At 39.0% G+C, this 16328-nt stretch overlaps 1 protein-coding gene across 1 annotated transcript; it reads left to right on the top strand.

The window, feature by feature from the left end:
• The first annotated feature begins 2987 nt into the window (after positions 1 to 2987).
• Positions 2988 to 16328, top strand: LOC113769327. Its single transcript, XM_027313785.1, has 7 exons — positions 2988 to 3069; positions 7238 to 8710; positions 8975 to 12555; positions 12848 to 14619; positions 14674 to 15361; positions 15449 to 15805; positions 15914 to 16328. The coding sequence occupies exons 2-7, from the start codon at positions 7238 to 7240 to the stop codon at positions 16326 to 16328; spliced, it is 8286 nt and encodes a 2761-aa protein (XP_027169586.1). The 5' UTR covers positions 2988 to 3069.

Here is a 16328-nt window from a genome sequence, read left to right as displayed (position 1 = left end):
ACCAAAGCAAGACCATGCAACCCCAGGTTTCGAACGAGAGGATCGGCAAGTTGAACTAGCATGGAGGAACCGGGAATGAATGGAAACAGAGAAAGTAAACAGCAATAACACACAAGAAATTCAAAGCGACGACTCAACAATGAACAAAACTGGAAGGGACCAAGACACCAATCTAGGAGAGTACCTGCCCAAGCTTTTTGAATCACAATCCGGACAGGAAATGTCGTGAACGAGCTGCTGCAATCGTCCCGTTGCGGCTTCGAACTCGTACCCTTGTCGTGAGAAAAAAAATTGCAGCTTTTCTTTTCTCTTTTTCAGATCTCTTTCTTTCTTCTCCACGGCAGCCTCTCTTTCTCTTTTGATTTGGCCTGAAGCTCTCTTCACCTTGCTTCTTCCGCAGCCTTTTCACTCAGCCCGTCAACCCAAAACTCTCCTTTCTCTCACGCTTTCTTTTTCCAGATTTCTGCAGCCGTCCCCCTCTGTTTTGCTCTCCCTCTCTTGCAGGTTTTCAGCCGTCCCTTTTTCTCACGAAGCTCTCAAACTCTCAGCCGTCCACTCTCAGTCTTCCTGCCCTCCTCTCACGGAAGCTCTCTTTTCGGTGTGAGAACCCAGAAAAAAATTTTTTTTTTTTTTTTTTATTATTTTATTCCTGTGCACCCGTTTTCTTTTAATTTCTTTATTATATTACTTTTATCAACATTTTATCAGTAAATATAGTTCTTAAATCGTTTTTCTAGTATAAGGTAGTTCGTGAGAATTTTGGAACGTCTTTTGGTCGCGGGACCCACTAGTGCATTAAGTGAGAGAAATTTGACCAATTAGGTTAAATTTTTGCGTAAAGAAATTTTGTTACTAGGTATTAGGAGATAATTGGAGGTTTTCTAGATGGATTAGCCATGAGGGACAAGAAGATAGCTCTAGCAAAAATAATGCGCCAAGTGTCAAATTGTTGTTGGACTAAACTTGCCTAACTTTGCCTAACTTTCTTTAACTTGAATAAAAGACCAAAAATTGACCAAATCATCTTCATTTCAGCCTTGTCTTGGCCGAACCTCTCTAGCAAGCAAAGGAAAAAATTCTTCAACCTTCCATCTTCTAATCTTGCTCAAATCTTGAAAACTAGCCGTTTGTTTCTTGAATTAGTCCATAAAAACATCTTGCTAAGGGTCTTTGAAGAACTTGGTGGTGTTGTTTTGGAAGAAAACCTCACAAGCTACAACCTTTCTTGAAGAACTAAGGTATCTTGCTTGGAACTCATCTTTTGTTATAAATTTTGGCCAATTGGTGCCTTATAGTAGCTATTTACGCGATTTTTCGGAAGATTTGGTGGATTGGAGTGAAGTTTCCTAATTTTCTGATTTTTCTGGATTTTTTTCTGGAATTTTCTGTTTTCCTATGATGGATATGATTGAGCTTGAATTGGTGGTTCTAAATGGTATTAAATAGTTCTCTTGTGCGTTAATTGTGGTTAATTGCGGAAAATTTCCGCTTGTGCGGAAAATTTCAGATTTAGGGTTTCAAATTGGGGGTTTTCTATTGTTGATTGTTGAACTTCTAATTGGCTATAATTGAAGGGTATTATGACCCTACTGACGCATATGGAATGGCTTATATATTGTTTGGGTGCTTGTGGTTGTGTTGGATGGCTTTTATTGGTTGTCTTGTAGGTTGGAAAAGCTGAAATCTTAGGGGAAATGCTGTCCAAGTGTCTAGGGTATTGGATTCTTATGTGTTGGGTTGAGATTTGATAGAAGTGAATAATCTTAGGGTTTATTTCTACTTTTAACCCTACATGTTATGTATTTTTCATTTCCAAGCTATATTTGGGTCTTGCCTTAATAGTTCCTAGAAAAAGGTATTCGACTTGTGTTTGCGTTTTCATTGTACTTTCTTGATTGTTATAGGGCGTGCCGGTGATCCGAGGCTCACGTCGGGCGAAAACTTGTGAAATTTCTTTGTTGAACTTGGTGAGTGTACTACTCACATGTTTGTTATTCCGTGGCTTTCTTGTACTTGAATTCTGTGGTTTGGACTAGTTGTGATGATTGTTTGAGCTAGGTGAGGCGAGGGTGTACTTTACCACTCTCGTACTCTCTAGCCTCCTTGACTGGTTATTATACTAAGCTTACTTGACTGTTTATGATATTACTTGAATATTATTGACTATACTGGATTTGGTATCGCTTGGATACCAACTTTACTGTTCACTCTGAGCTCTACCTCATTGGAAGTCAATGGACTCGAGCCAGTAAGGACTTGGTCGGGGACATTTGACAAGCCATGGGGACTGTATTTGGGAATCTTTGGGTATGAGACCCTTGATTCCGGTATACTCGAGTAATACCAATTCTGTACTGTTTGGTGTTCGGGCCCGGTAAGGGGAAAGTGAGGTGGATGGATAATTGGAGTAAAGAGGAGTCTACGGTCATGATTACCTGGTATACATTGACGGAGAGTCAATGAGATGAGATCAAGCATGGCAAAAGAGGAAAAGGGCTCTTGAGAGCCATCCGTATCCTTTTATTCCCTACACTTGGGTGTTGTTGATTTTACTTACTTGACGTTGTGTAGACACCAAAAATTTTGTTAAATTTTATGTTTTTCTGAATACTTTTTATTTAATTATTTATTTTCTTACATTTATATATATATGTATTTCCAGGTTTGTTTCTTAAAAAAAAAAAAAGAAGAAAAAAAGATAAGAGGAAGTGGCGTTGGCCATCATGATGTTTAGATATCATGATGGCCACCAAATTTTGCTTTGACCAAGCTTTGGCAGACACATTTCCAGTAACGAATGGAAAAAGGAATGAAAAAGGCAAAAAGAAAAAGCAAAAGAAGAAGGAAAAGGAGCTTTTGGCTTCTATTATTGGCACTTTCTCTTGGACGAGATAAAGGGGGGGAGAATAGGTAAAAAAAAAGAGGAAGGAAAGCAACGGATCCAAGATAAAAGGGACAAGAAGCAAGAGACTGGAGAGGGGGCGAAAGAAAATTTCTGCTTCGTGTCCAACATTCCAGGCACAAGCTCCTAATTTTCCTCACATTGATTCAGTCCCCAACTACTTGCAGGTAACGAATACCTCTTAAGTTTGCCCATTTAACATTTTTTATAAGATTTTGTTGAAGCATTGCATGAATTTTCTTCGATGATACATGTATCTGTTAGTTTTTTCATTTTTACGATCTTTATTGCTTCAAAGATTTGGGTTTTGATGGCTACAGATTTACTAAAAGAGTATTAGAGATGGTTAGATGTTAGTTTTAATATTATAACCACAGAGTTTTTGCTTCTTGGGGGTTCCAGGTCCGATCTCTTTCAAAAGCCAAAGCCATTTGCTGTTTGTTGTTTTTCCTCAACTAAATCCTCCGTGTTTGATCTTTCAAAGTGTGCACCATAGCTTAAGATTATGTAAATTAAATGGGTGGAAGTTTTGTTGGTCTTAGATTGATAAACTAGTGGGTTTTACTTGAGTTTTTTTTTATTGCATTAACATACGTGGGTGGAATAAGAAAGAATGTTGCAGCAAACCCAGAAGGTTGCAGAAGAATTGTTGCATAGAATTTGCTGCGTCTATTCTTGTTTTGTATCTTTTGGATGGTTCACTTTAGTTTAGATTTTGGTTGAGTTTTGATGATTAGAGTTGCAAGTCATGTAGTTTTAGTTTGAATGTTTAATGTTTGATGTTTGACTGGATTTTGGTTGCTTGCATCTGACATAAATGCTACGCGAAGCAAGGTTGCAGAAAGCTTCTGAATTTGAGAAGAAGAACGCAGCTTTGCATGGGAAATTTTAGCCAATTTCACTTTAACCCCTCAAGTCTCTCCTTGTTTCACTAAAGCCCAAAAACTTCTGCAAATCAATCCTTTTTACCCCTTTCAAGCTTAAATCTTTTTTTTTATGTTTTAATTGTGCTTTTAGTTAATTAATTCTGGATTTTGGAATGAAATTAAACTTTAACATTTTTTAGTTCAACTATTAGTTTGTTGGGTTTTGGTAAAATGAAAGGGGAATCGGATTTGGCTATTTGTTTGGGTTACTTGGATTTGGGTTAGGTTTTTTTTTCATTTGGGTTTGTCCTGGGCTGAAGGGTTAAGGCCCATCAGCTGGTTGATTTATTCTTGAGGTTAGAATAGTGGACTGGCTCTTTCCTTTTGCTTTGGATTTCGGTTGGGCTTAGGTAGTTTTTAGCCCAGAAATAAATAAAATGATGGCCCAGTGGCCTGATTTGTTAAGGAATAAGAAAATGTTTTCGCATATCAGTCCCTGTACTTTCAAGTACTTTCACTGCGGCCCAGAACATTTAAATTCTTTTCAACTCGGTCCTTAAATTAATTTCATTTTGGTCCTTGAATTTTATCTTTTATTTAATTTTGACCCCTGAACTTTGGAAAATATAATTTTTGTCCCCCAAAAGTTTTCAATTTTTGCAATTCAGTCCTTGGCAAATTTTGGCTCTCTTTGTTATGATTGTTTCTTTTCTTCAATAACTAATTATGTTACTTTTGAACATATTCAACTTGTAATTTTTAGATGTTTTAAATTTCTTTATGTTTGACATATTAGCGTGAGTTTAGTACTTTTATTATTATTGTTTTTTTTCAATTAAATTGGTGCCATGATTCTTTTGTTCATTGTGAGTATAAATAGGACAATTTGACTCCATTTAGTCACCACTTCAAACAGGAGGTACCCCTATTTTTATTATTTTAATGTCAATTACGTGCTCTTATGTGCTCTTATGTGTTCCTATGTGTCTATATGTTTATATATGCTTTATTTATTTGATTTAAATATTCATTCAAATTTTCTTATATATGTTTTAGTTAATTTTTTACAATGATTCAAGAGGCATTTAAATACCTCAAAAATGTAATAGATAGGATAATTAGATTTGTTTTATTATATTTTTCCCTTCCAGATTGTAGTTAGGCGCTCCCCGATGTAATAGATAGGTTGCGTGTTTATGTGGCTTATGTGTTATGTGTTTTATCCGCTTTTCTTAGGATTTTGGCATCTAGATATTATGTTTACGTGTTATGTGCTACGTGCTCTTATGTGTTTATTTGTTTTAATTTATGTTTTATTTGTTTCACTATGAATTGTTAATGTATGACGTCACCACACTAGTCCAACGCTAGTTGTGGTTTCTCCCTCCGCTTACTTGCTAGTCCAACGCTAGTAAGGATTTTTAGAAATGGGCTAGTCCAACGCTAGACCCTTTAGGTCATCTTGCGCTAGATTCATCTTGGTATGCTATTCACCACATTTTCATGCATATTTTCATTTTTAGGATCTTTTTCTCATTTGTATGATATTCCCTATTATATTATCCCTTACCCGCTATAGGTGCTAATCATGCCATTTAGAATTGCATCTCATTTAAGCTAGTTCATTTGCTTGTTCATGTTAGGATAATTATTTTTTCAAACATGGAAAATGGGTGATTATAACTTTTTAGTTTAAATACCCTATTAATCCATGAATAAGAAAATTATGTCACGAGTTTTTGCTTCCCGTACCCTTTATGTTGCATTCCCTTTTTCTTTGATCATTTATATATGTATATAATTTAATTTCTTTTCTTTTATTTTAATTTCATCATTCGCATATTCGTGACACTTTCAAGGAATCATTGTGGCCTTCGCAATTAATGCGATTGGTCCAATTAAACCCTTGAATGAACACTTTGTCCCTTTCGATATTTTTAGATTTGCATCCATGTAGAAAACATCCAAACATGATAAAATTAAGGGTTAGATTAGGAAAATTTTGACTAAACCTCGCAACTAGCTTAGACTAGGTTGAAAGGGTGCCTTAGGTTTGAGTTAATTAAACCTTTGCCTTCCCTTTCTTCAACCGTGACTCCCGAACCTATTTTCTCTTGTTTTCAAAGACCTGGAGTTGTCAAAAAGGGTTTTGATTTATTTTATTTTGTGAAATCATATTTCTTGGGTGACTTGGTACACCAAAACTCCATACCAAGTGGCGACTCCAATTTTTTCTTAAAAACCCTTTTAGACTAAATTTTGGACCCAAATTGTCGCATTCTTTTTAAGTCCCATTTTAGGTCCTTTTTTATTTATTATTAATAAGTCACATCTTTTTATAAACTCTTTCTTTTTTTCATCGCGAAAAATGGGGCGCGACAACTTGGCGACTCCACTGGGGAACGTTAGAGAGTCCAAGCACTTGGCTTAGTCGTCTTTTCTCTTTTTAACCCTTATATTTATCATATTTGGATGTTTTAGGTTGCATTTTTCTTTTTTAGGATGTTTTGCATTTCACACTCGTAATCATTCCTCGTCTTACGTGTATGTGATGAATGGCTTATTTATTTATTTATTCGTATCGCGCATTGCATTTGGGTGGGGGAAAATATCACCGTAGAGCCTCCACACGTGTTTTAATTATAATCTCTCCCCTCAAAAGGAAGCATTTCATACGTGCATGCATTATTTTTACCCTTTTTTTATTTTTCTCGTGGGCGCCATCCCACATCTCCTTGTAGGATTAGGATCGATTTCCTTAGGTAGGCGGATGGTGTGCTCTGCGCCCATAGCGATGCCTAAGGGATCACTCAAGCCACCGACCAAAGGTTTTGGGATTGATGACCCTTAACTTTTTGGTCTGAAGGCTTGGGAGCCTGAAACCTTATCGAGTCTAGATGCATTAGTAAGCCAAACCTCATGCATCCATATTAGAAATTACCTAGGATAGAGTCAACATATCCAATTAGGAACACTAAGCACGAGGGGGGGATTTCACCCCTCTTTCTTTGCTTTATTTACTTTTCATTCTTGTATCATTTATTGTCACAACGTGTTATATGTTACTTGTTGAACTAACCTCTCCTTGTTTTCCCTTTTTCTGCATACACAAACTTTAGAAATAAGAGTCCTAACATGGTACTCGTTTAAGATAAGACCGCCTCTTATATCAAGCATGTTTAAATTTTAGTATGCATATGTATTGCACATCATTTTAGGCTTACCCCGGCATTTAAAGGGGGCACCTTTAGGTCACATTTCAATTATTTCATTGTATATTTAATATGCTTTAATAAATTGTCATCATGCATTAACCATAGAGGGAATGCCGCATAGGAAATCCCACGGTAGGAATAAGTCACCTTTTGTCTCGGATATGTAATCCAATGAGACCTGCATGTTTATGATTTTGTATTGCCTAAGGGGTAAAATCCCGAGGTAAGGTACTAAGAGTGAAATTCCTCCTCAGATGGCTCCGTGCAGAATGCTGAACCAGATACCTCGGGAACTAACAGACTGGAAAAATAATATGACACATGAGGTGAAAAGACTGTTCAAATATGTGGGACATTTACCGAGTCTTCTAAGCATAACTCCAAATGTTGCAATCATTCAAGCTCTACTTGAGTACTGGGATCCAGAAGGTTCTATTTTTCGATTCGGTGAATGTGAACTAACACCAACTTTAGAAGAAATAGAAGGATTATTGCAGATACCTGGGAAAGGTTATCCTATGATATATCCAACTAATGGAACAAGGGAACAGTTTTATAGGTTTTTGGGATTAAGGCAGGTTAGTATGAACCAACATCCGGATGCGAGATCGTGTCCGTTAGAGTTTCTGTATGAACGATTTGGAGAAAGAGGGTCCTATGAACAGTACCGAACCGATTTTTTTATAAGTAAGGAGCAATGGGTAGAGAAGCGAGTGCAAGCGTTTGGATTAGCTTTGATCAATCTGTTGTTGTTCCCGCAAAAGCATGGAAAGATCACATTTTTCACTATCAACATGGTTCAGAGCCTATTTTCAGGGATTAATGGAATGACCCCTACCTTGGTGCCTGTAATCATTGCCGACATCTTCATGGCCGCTACTGAATGTCAAAAGAAAAGAGGTTTTTTTTATGGGTCAAATTTGATACTCCAAATGTGGGCAATGGAGCATCTAGCGAAGAGAACGCTCAATCCTTTGGGATCTTGTCTCCCCGCAGAGAATTGGATCGAATCACACCGAGAAAGGGTCAAAAAGTATTATCGAATTGCATCTCCGACTCAGTTTATTCAAGAGTTCGATAACTTGACACCTGAGAAAATACAATGGGTTTTGGATTGGACAAAAGTTAGGGATCCGGTTTTCACGACTACCCAACACAGTTTTATCCCCCTAGCAGGCACCAATGGATTGGTCGCATATATTCCGCAACGAGTCATGAGGCAATTTGGGTATCCGCAAAGAATTTCGATGATACAAGGGCTTGAAAATATCAGACTCAACACAGTTGCTGAAAGTCGGAGCATGGTATTGGAAGCTTGGGGAAATCTTCTTAGTTTAGAGAGCTTGCACTTGGATCAAGTGAACAAATTGGAACCTAAGGTCATTTCAGAGTATAATGAGTGGATCAAACTGACAATTGAACAAGCTCGAAAGAAGTCACAGTCCGCTCCTGTCAGCCCTGAAGAGCAGATAGACAAGCTGAAGAAAGAACTCGAGGATTATCAATTGCAACTCATAGTGGCCGACCATGCCCTGGAAGACGCTCGAGCGCAATTAAAGTGGGAGACAAGAAAAACTGAAAAGTTGGAGAGAGCCCTGGATGCATTTGACAAAATTCGAGAAGGAATTCGGAAGCTTAGTATAGGAAGGTCTAAGGAGTCTCAACGTACTAGTTTAGCAAGGCATGAGGATTTTGTAAAAATGGTCAATCGAACCATCAATGAAGCTGTACAAAATGATTGAACTTGTCAGTGGTTAATGAGAATTTCTACATTCACTTACAGGTTTGAAATTGGGATTTTACCCCGAAGGTGTTGCATCATATTAGGCCGACCCTTGGCACAAAAAGGGTTCCCCCATAGGACATGCATCCGAATTATTTAGATATCTACTAACTCATGATTTTTTTTTTCTTTTTTCTTTTTCTTGAATAAATTACAGCAATTTGACAGAAGATCCACTCCTAAATCAGTTTCTTTTTCCCACTTGCAGATATTTTTCACAATTGCTACCCAAAGAAGCCCCATCATCACCAGGTCTCGAAGTAGAGCCTTGAGACAGCCTGTAAACATGAGTTCAATGCCTGAGGCTTCGGAAAGATCTGCTATGGTTACATCACCGGACTTCACAGCATTGGGAGCTCAGTTAAGTGAGGTACTTGACAAGTTCAATGACTTAAGTGTTGAAATGGCCGCACAGAGGCTTGTCATTGATCAGTTGGTAACAAGCAATAGCGGTGGTGGTGTCCCAAATGACCGAGAACCTGTCGATACCCACCCACATGCACAAGACAATCAACCACCTCACACATCCAATGCCCAGACAACTTTCCTTCCTTCCTTCGCTAATCCCCTTGAAAATACCTTTACCCAACTAAATTCAGACCTTTCCTATACGCATCCGAATTATATACTGATTAACCCAACCAGTAACCAAATCCCTCAAACCCATCCACAAACTAATCTGAACGTTCCCCCCAACCCTCAGGAACCTCACCATCACGTTGCAGCACCTTTTGTGTTGGACACTGCAGCTCAAGGGAAGGCGGCGGTAGAAGAACAACCTGTGCCTATTGACAAAGATCTGTTGAGAAGATTGGATCGATTCGATGATTTTATGAAAAAGAATCAAGGATTGAGCAGGCATAGTGGGTTGGATTACGATGAATTGTGTCTTTTCCCAGATATTCAGCTACCATTGGGATTCAAAACTCCCAAATTCAGCAAATATGATGGAACTGGAAATCCCAAGACGCATCTTAAGATGTTTGCCAACAAGTTAGGTAAGCCAGTGGATGATGAAAATTTGCCTATGCGTCTATTTCCGGAAAGTTTAGAGGGGGACGCTCTAGATTGGTATTCAAATTTGAAATCTGGAGAGGTAAAAACTTGGTTAGATCTGTCAACAGCTTTTGTGAAGCAGTATGAGTTTAATTGTGAATTGGCACCAACACGAACAACACTGGAGGGTACAAAAAGAAAGCCATCGGAAGATCACAAGACCTATGCAAAGCGGTGGAGAAAGTTAGCTGCCAAAGTGGAGCCACCCATGACTGAGGAGGAGATTGTTCGTACTTTCATCAAGGCTCATGATCCACCCTACTTCGAAGAGATTTTTCGCATGACTGGAAGTTCATTTGCCGCTATTATTAACAAGTTTGAGGAATACGACGAGTTTGTCAAGGCAGGGAAGATTGTTAATGTATCGGCATTGAAGTTGCAATTGGATGCTCTACAGAATCAAAGCAACATTGGGAAAAAGTCCCAATTCAAGAAGAAAGAAGGAGAAACTGCTTTTATATGGGATCAAGGCCCGTCTTTTAGACCCAAAAACCATCCCATCTATTCTGTTCCTTACCAGTATTACACCAACGCTCAACCAGTCTACCACGCTACTACCCAACTCCATCATTCCCGACCAAGTCATTTGAATACCTCACCATTACCTCCGACTCCACAACCTATCTTTCAAAATCACTCCCGTCCCAATTATTATCCCAGACCAACCCTACAAAATAATAACCCTTCTCAAAATCCTTTTCAAACCAGGAAAGTGCAAAATCAAAGGCAATTTCGAACCTTCACCAATTTGGGCCGACCCATTGATCAATTGTATGAGCAGTTAAGAGCAGCGGGAAAAATTAGCACTGTTCCTCCCAAACTCTATCCCAGAGGTCCTCCTGACAGTTATGATCCACAAGCAATCTGTGCCTACCATTCTGGAAGTCCAGGCCATACCACTGGCAATTGTTGGGCTCTAAAACATAAGATCCAGGATATGATTGATTCTGGAGACATCGTTCTTAGAAGAAAGGGAGAGCAGGGACCGAATGTTAGTAAGAATCCTTTACCTGAGCATGGGAACACTGTGGGAGTTATCATCGCTGATGAAGATTGTGTAGATCCCACTCAGTACATTGTAGATGAAACTGAAGTGTTTGGCGTGATGGAGGCTGATCATGCGAGAATGAGAAAACTGTCGCCTGTTGAAAAGTCCATGACTAAGGATAATGTCGAGGGAAATTTGAAATCTTTTGTGTTTGAAAAAGAAGAGCCATTCATAGCAGAAGGGGGAGTTTCCGAGGTTAACAAAGTTCCTTTTATTCTGGATCTGCCATCTTTTGAATGGGATGTATCAGAGCCTGTTATTCTCGAATTTCCAGAACAAATGCTTGTCAATAACTTGCAAGAGATACCATGGAACTATGAGGAACCTAGTCTGTTGATTGGAGATAAAAAATGCTTGAAGGAGGAGGTACCTACTATTGCCAGGTTTGAAAAAGTTGCGAAAAATTCCGAAATCGGCGTTCAATTCAAAGCCAAGGATAATTCTTCAACCCCCAAGCCTCTTGTGTCTGAAAAGGAAGCTGTGGATTTTTTAAAGATGCTGAAGAGAAGTGAGTACAAAACAGTGGAGCAATTGGATAGGATGTCTACTCAAATTTCTTTTCTGAATCTTCTCTTGACCTCCGAGCTACATAGAGAAGCATTGCTCAAAATTCTGAATGAAGCTCAAGTCCCTAAGGATATTCCGGTGGATAAATTTTCTAACATCGTGGGGAATGTACTTGCTGCTAATCATATTGCCTTCTCTGATGACGATCTGACTGTAGAGGGGATCGGGCATAACAGAGCCTTGTATATATCAGTCCGTTGCAATGGAAAGCTGTTGCCGAGGGTTTTAGTGGATAATGGGTCAGCGTTGAATATCTGTCCATGGAACACTCTCACCAAGCTTGGATTTCTTGATATTAAACTCCGTCCATCTGCAACTGTGGTTCGAGGATTTGATAGTTCAAAAAGGGAATCTATGGGTGAAGTAGATCTGGTATTGGAGATAGGCCCTGCTCAATTCCAAGTTACTTGCCAAGTCATGGACTTCTCCGGCGTTTACAATATTTTGCTTGGAAGACCTTGGATACATGCTTCCAATTCAGTGCCATCTTCGTTGCATCAAATATTGAGATTTATTGCGAATGATCAACTCATTACTGTGTTTGCTGAGGATGACTGTACCATGATCGTTGATGCAAAATTCAATGGTGAAAACAGACAAAGGAATCCAATTTCAGCTCATCATGTTGCTGACATCGTCTCTGTGGGATGGGCATCCAGGGATAAGTCTCTAACTCATTCAGATTTGCCAGATGCCAGTATTATGATGGCGAGGGAGATGATCCGAGGCGGATACGAAATAGGAAAAGGTCTTGGGAGAGAATTACAAGGAATTTTGGAGCCAATAGAGATCCCGACGCAGAAGGATACATTTGGATTGGGATTTCATCCGACTGCTAAGGATAGAAAGGAAATGCAAGCTCGAAAACAAGCTGAAAAGAAGGGCAAGCAAACTGCCTTAAATATCCCGCCGCTATATCACACTTTTCCTCGTCCATCAGAAGTGATCATGCCAGAAACAAAAAATTTTGTGGAAGAAATTGAAGTGGACCTATCTCAATTATTTGTCGGGGCAATTGATGAAGAGGAGCCATCAGAGAATTTAGAATTTTTGCCAATTATCGAGGGAGCCATTCAAAATTGGACTGCTGATTATTTTCCCTCTCGAAGGGAATTTCGGTAAATTTAAGGGGATTGTCTTTTGTCTAGATTCATATCTAGATTGCACGATAGTCTGGAGATTTTGTTAAAATAAATTGCTTTTAATTTCTGAAGTTTTATTCCCATTTCAGTTTGTATTGTTTGTTTTGTTGAAGAAAAATGATTGGAATGGATGATATGTTTTTAAATGGCAATCATGTTTGTGTATTTGGCCTTTTGTGAAGTTTCAATGCATTTTGAATTTAATGAAATGGACGATTTCTCTTGTATTTTCTATTTATTTATTACATATGTTCTATTTCATTTTCAGATGGCCACAAATAAAACCCTTCGACCCTTTGGATGTCACCATTTTGGAATTCGATGGCTGCAATCTCGATATCTCTCATGAGCTTGAAATCATGCAATCTGAAATTCAAAACGAGAGCGACAATGAGGAAGAATTTGAGTCTGTTTCCAGAGATTTAATACAGTATGAAGAGAAATCCAAACCCAACTTAGAAGAAACAGAAATCATCAATATTGGCACTAAGACCGAGGTTAAAGAGGTTAAAGTCAGCATTCATTTGAATAAGAAACAGAAGGAGGAAATGATTGAATTCTTAATGCTATTTCAAGATGTGTTCGCATGGTCCTACGATGATATGCCAGGGATCTCTACAGATATAGTGGTTCACAGGTTGCCAATTGATCCAAATTTTTTACCTGTAAAGCAGAAGCCGCGTAAATTCAAACCAGAAATGAGTCTCAAGATAAAGGAACAAGTTGTGAAGCAACTCAATGCTAAGATAATCATGGTGTCTCATTATCCCACCTGGCTATCGAACCCTGTGCCAGTGCCTAAGAAATCTGGTGAAGTGCGAGTATGTGTTGATTACAGAGATTTGAATAAGGCCAGTCCGAAAGACGATTTTCCTTTGCCAAACATTCATATTCTTTTGGACAATACTGCTGGACACGAAATTGAATCTTTTGGTGATTGTTTTGCTGGGTATCATCAAATTTTAATGGCAGAAGAAGACAGAGAGAAAACCTCTTTTATCACCCCATGGGGAACCTTTTGTTATCGAGTGATGCCTTTCGGGCTGAAAAATGCTGGAGCCACTTATCAGAGAACCATGACTACTTTGTTCCATGACATGATTCACAAGGAGATGGAGGTTTATGTGGATGATATCATAATTAAATCCAAGAAGGTTGATGACCATTTGGTTGATTTAAAGAAGCTGTTTGAAAGATTGAGGAAGTATAATTTGAAGTTGAACCCTGCAAAATGTGCTTTTGGAGCTCCGGCTGGTAAGTTATTGGGTTTTATTGTCAGCAAAAAGGGCATAGAGATAGATCCTGCGAAAATAAAAGCAATTCGAGATATGCCCATTCCAAAATGTCAAAAAGATGTGAAAAGTTTTCTTGGAAAGATCAATTTCATTGGCCGATTCATTGGACAGTTAACCTCTACCTGTGAGCCTTTGTTCAAATTGTTGAAAAAAAATGCGTCAATGGATTGGAATGAAGATTGTCAACAGGCTTTTGATAAGATCAAGAATTATTTGTTAAATCCTCCGGTCTTAGTGCCACCTCAGCCAGGGAGACCTCTGATTATGTATTTGTCTGTTCTTGATGAGGCTGTCGGATGCGTTCTGGGACAGCATGACGAGTCTGGGAGAAAGGAACAAGCCATCTACTATCTGAGCAAGAAATTTACAGCATATGAGGCCAACTATTCTTTCCTTGAGAGAAGTTGTTGTGCTTTAGCATGGGCAGCTCAGAAATTGAGACATTATTTGCTCGGTTATACCACTTACTTGATTTCCCGTTCCGATCCTCTGAAATACCTGTTGGAAAAGTCGATGCCCACGGGACGTATGGCTAAGTGGCAAATGATCCTTTCCGAATTCGATATTGTCTTCACAACACAAAAGGCAGTCAAGGGTCAAGTTATAGCAGATCATTTGGCAGAAAATCCAAGAGATGATGATTATCAGCCATTGCATACCTACTTTCCTGATGAAGAAATCCTGTTCGTTGGAGCGGTTGAGGACATGAGTGAGCAGTATCCTGGATGGAGGTTATTTTTTGACGGTGCGTCAAACTCTTTTGGAGCTGGAATTGGAGCAGTTTTAGTATCGCCTGAAGGGAAACATTATCCTGCTACTGCCAAATTACGATTTCCTTGTACCAACAACATGGCTGAGTATGAAGCTTGTATTTTTGGATTGAAAATGGCATTGGACATGGAGATCAAGGATCTGATAGCATTCAGTGATTCAGATTTACTTGTGCACCAGACGCTTAAACAGTGGGTAACTCGGGATTCAAAAATTATGTTGTATCATTGTAACTTGCTTAGTTTGGCCAGCAAATTCAGGAATTTGGAACTCAGACATATTCCCCGCACTCGTAATGCCTTTGCTGATGCTTTAGCTACTCTGTCTTCGATGATCCAACATCCAGATGAGCTGGTGATTGAACCTATACAGATTCAACTTCAGAATAGGCCAGCGCATTGTCTGGTTACAGAAAGGGTCACTGATGGTCGCTCCTGGTACAAGGATATTAAGGAATTCATGAAAACAGGATCCTACCCTCCTGATACTGATTCTGTTGCAAAAATTTTCTTACGCAGAATGTCATCAAGATTCTTCTTGAATGGAGAAGTGCTATACAAGAAAACATCTGATTTGGGCCTTCTGAGATGCATCAATGAAGAGGAAGCCGATTATATGATGAAAGAGATGCATAGTGGGGTTTGTGGGCCACACATGAATGGGCATCTACTGGCTAAGAAGATCATGAGAACAGGATATTTTTGGCTTACCATGGAGCATGACTGTGTAGATTTTGTTAGAAAATGTGTTAAGTGTCAAATGCATGGTGATATTATACGTGCTCCTCCTACAGAATTGCATAGTATGACTGCTCCATGGCCATGTTCGATCTGGGGAATGGATGTGATCGGAACTATTGATCCTTCTGCTTCAAATGGGCATCGATTCATTTTAGTGGCGATTGAATATTTCACCAAGTGGGTTGAGGCCGCATCCTATAAGCATGTGACTAAGAAAGTGGTGTCGGATTTCTTGAGAAATAATATCATCTGTCGTTTTGGGGTACCAGAGACGTTGATCACTGATAATGCCAAGAACCTCAATAATGATATGGTGGATGGATTATGTGAACAGTTCAAGATTAAACATCGAAATTCGGCCATTTACAGGCCTCAGATGAATGGAGCCGTTGAAGCTGCAAATAAAAATTTGAAAAAGATTATTCGTAAGATGACTGAAGCACACCGGGATTGGCATGAGAAGCTGCCTTATGCACTAATGGCGTACAGAACTACCATCAGAACTTCTACTGGTGCAACTCCTTTCTCTCTTATGTATGGAATGGAAGCAGTCCTGCCTGCAGAAGTTGAAATTCCTTCCTTGCGCATTCTGATGGAAGCTCAGATAGAAGAAGCTGAATGGGTTAGAGAACGTCAGGAGCAGTTGTCTCTAATTGATGAAAAGAGATTGAATGCCGTCTGTCATGGACAATGTTATCAGCAACGAATGGCCCGTGCTTACAACAAAAAGGTTAAGCCCCGTTTGTTTGAAGTTGGAGATAAGGTTTTGAAACGGATTCTTCCAATGCAAGATGAGGCTAAAGGGAAGTTTGCTCCCAATTGGCAAGGACCATTCATTGTTAAGAAAGTGCTATCCGGAGGAGCGCTTATCCTTATGGAAATGGACGGTCAAATTTTTCCCCAACCAATCAATGCAGACATGTGCAAAAAGTTTTTCATTTGA

This window comes from Coffea eugenioides, chromosome 4, assembly GCF_003713205.1.
Source record: "Coffea eugenioides isolate CCC68of chromosome 4, Ceug_1.0, whole genome shotgun sequence".
Lineage (NCBI taxonomy): Eukaryota > Viridiplantae > Streptophyta > Magnoliopsida > Gentianales > Rubiaceae > Coffea > Coffea eugenioides.
Note: the sequence above shows the minus strand (reverse complement) of the source record. Positions and strands in the feature narration are given on the sequence as shown.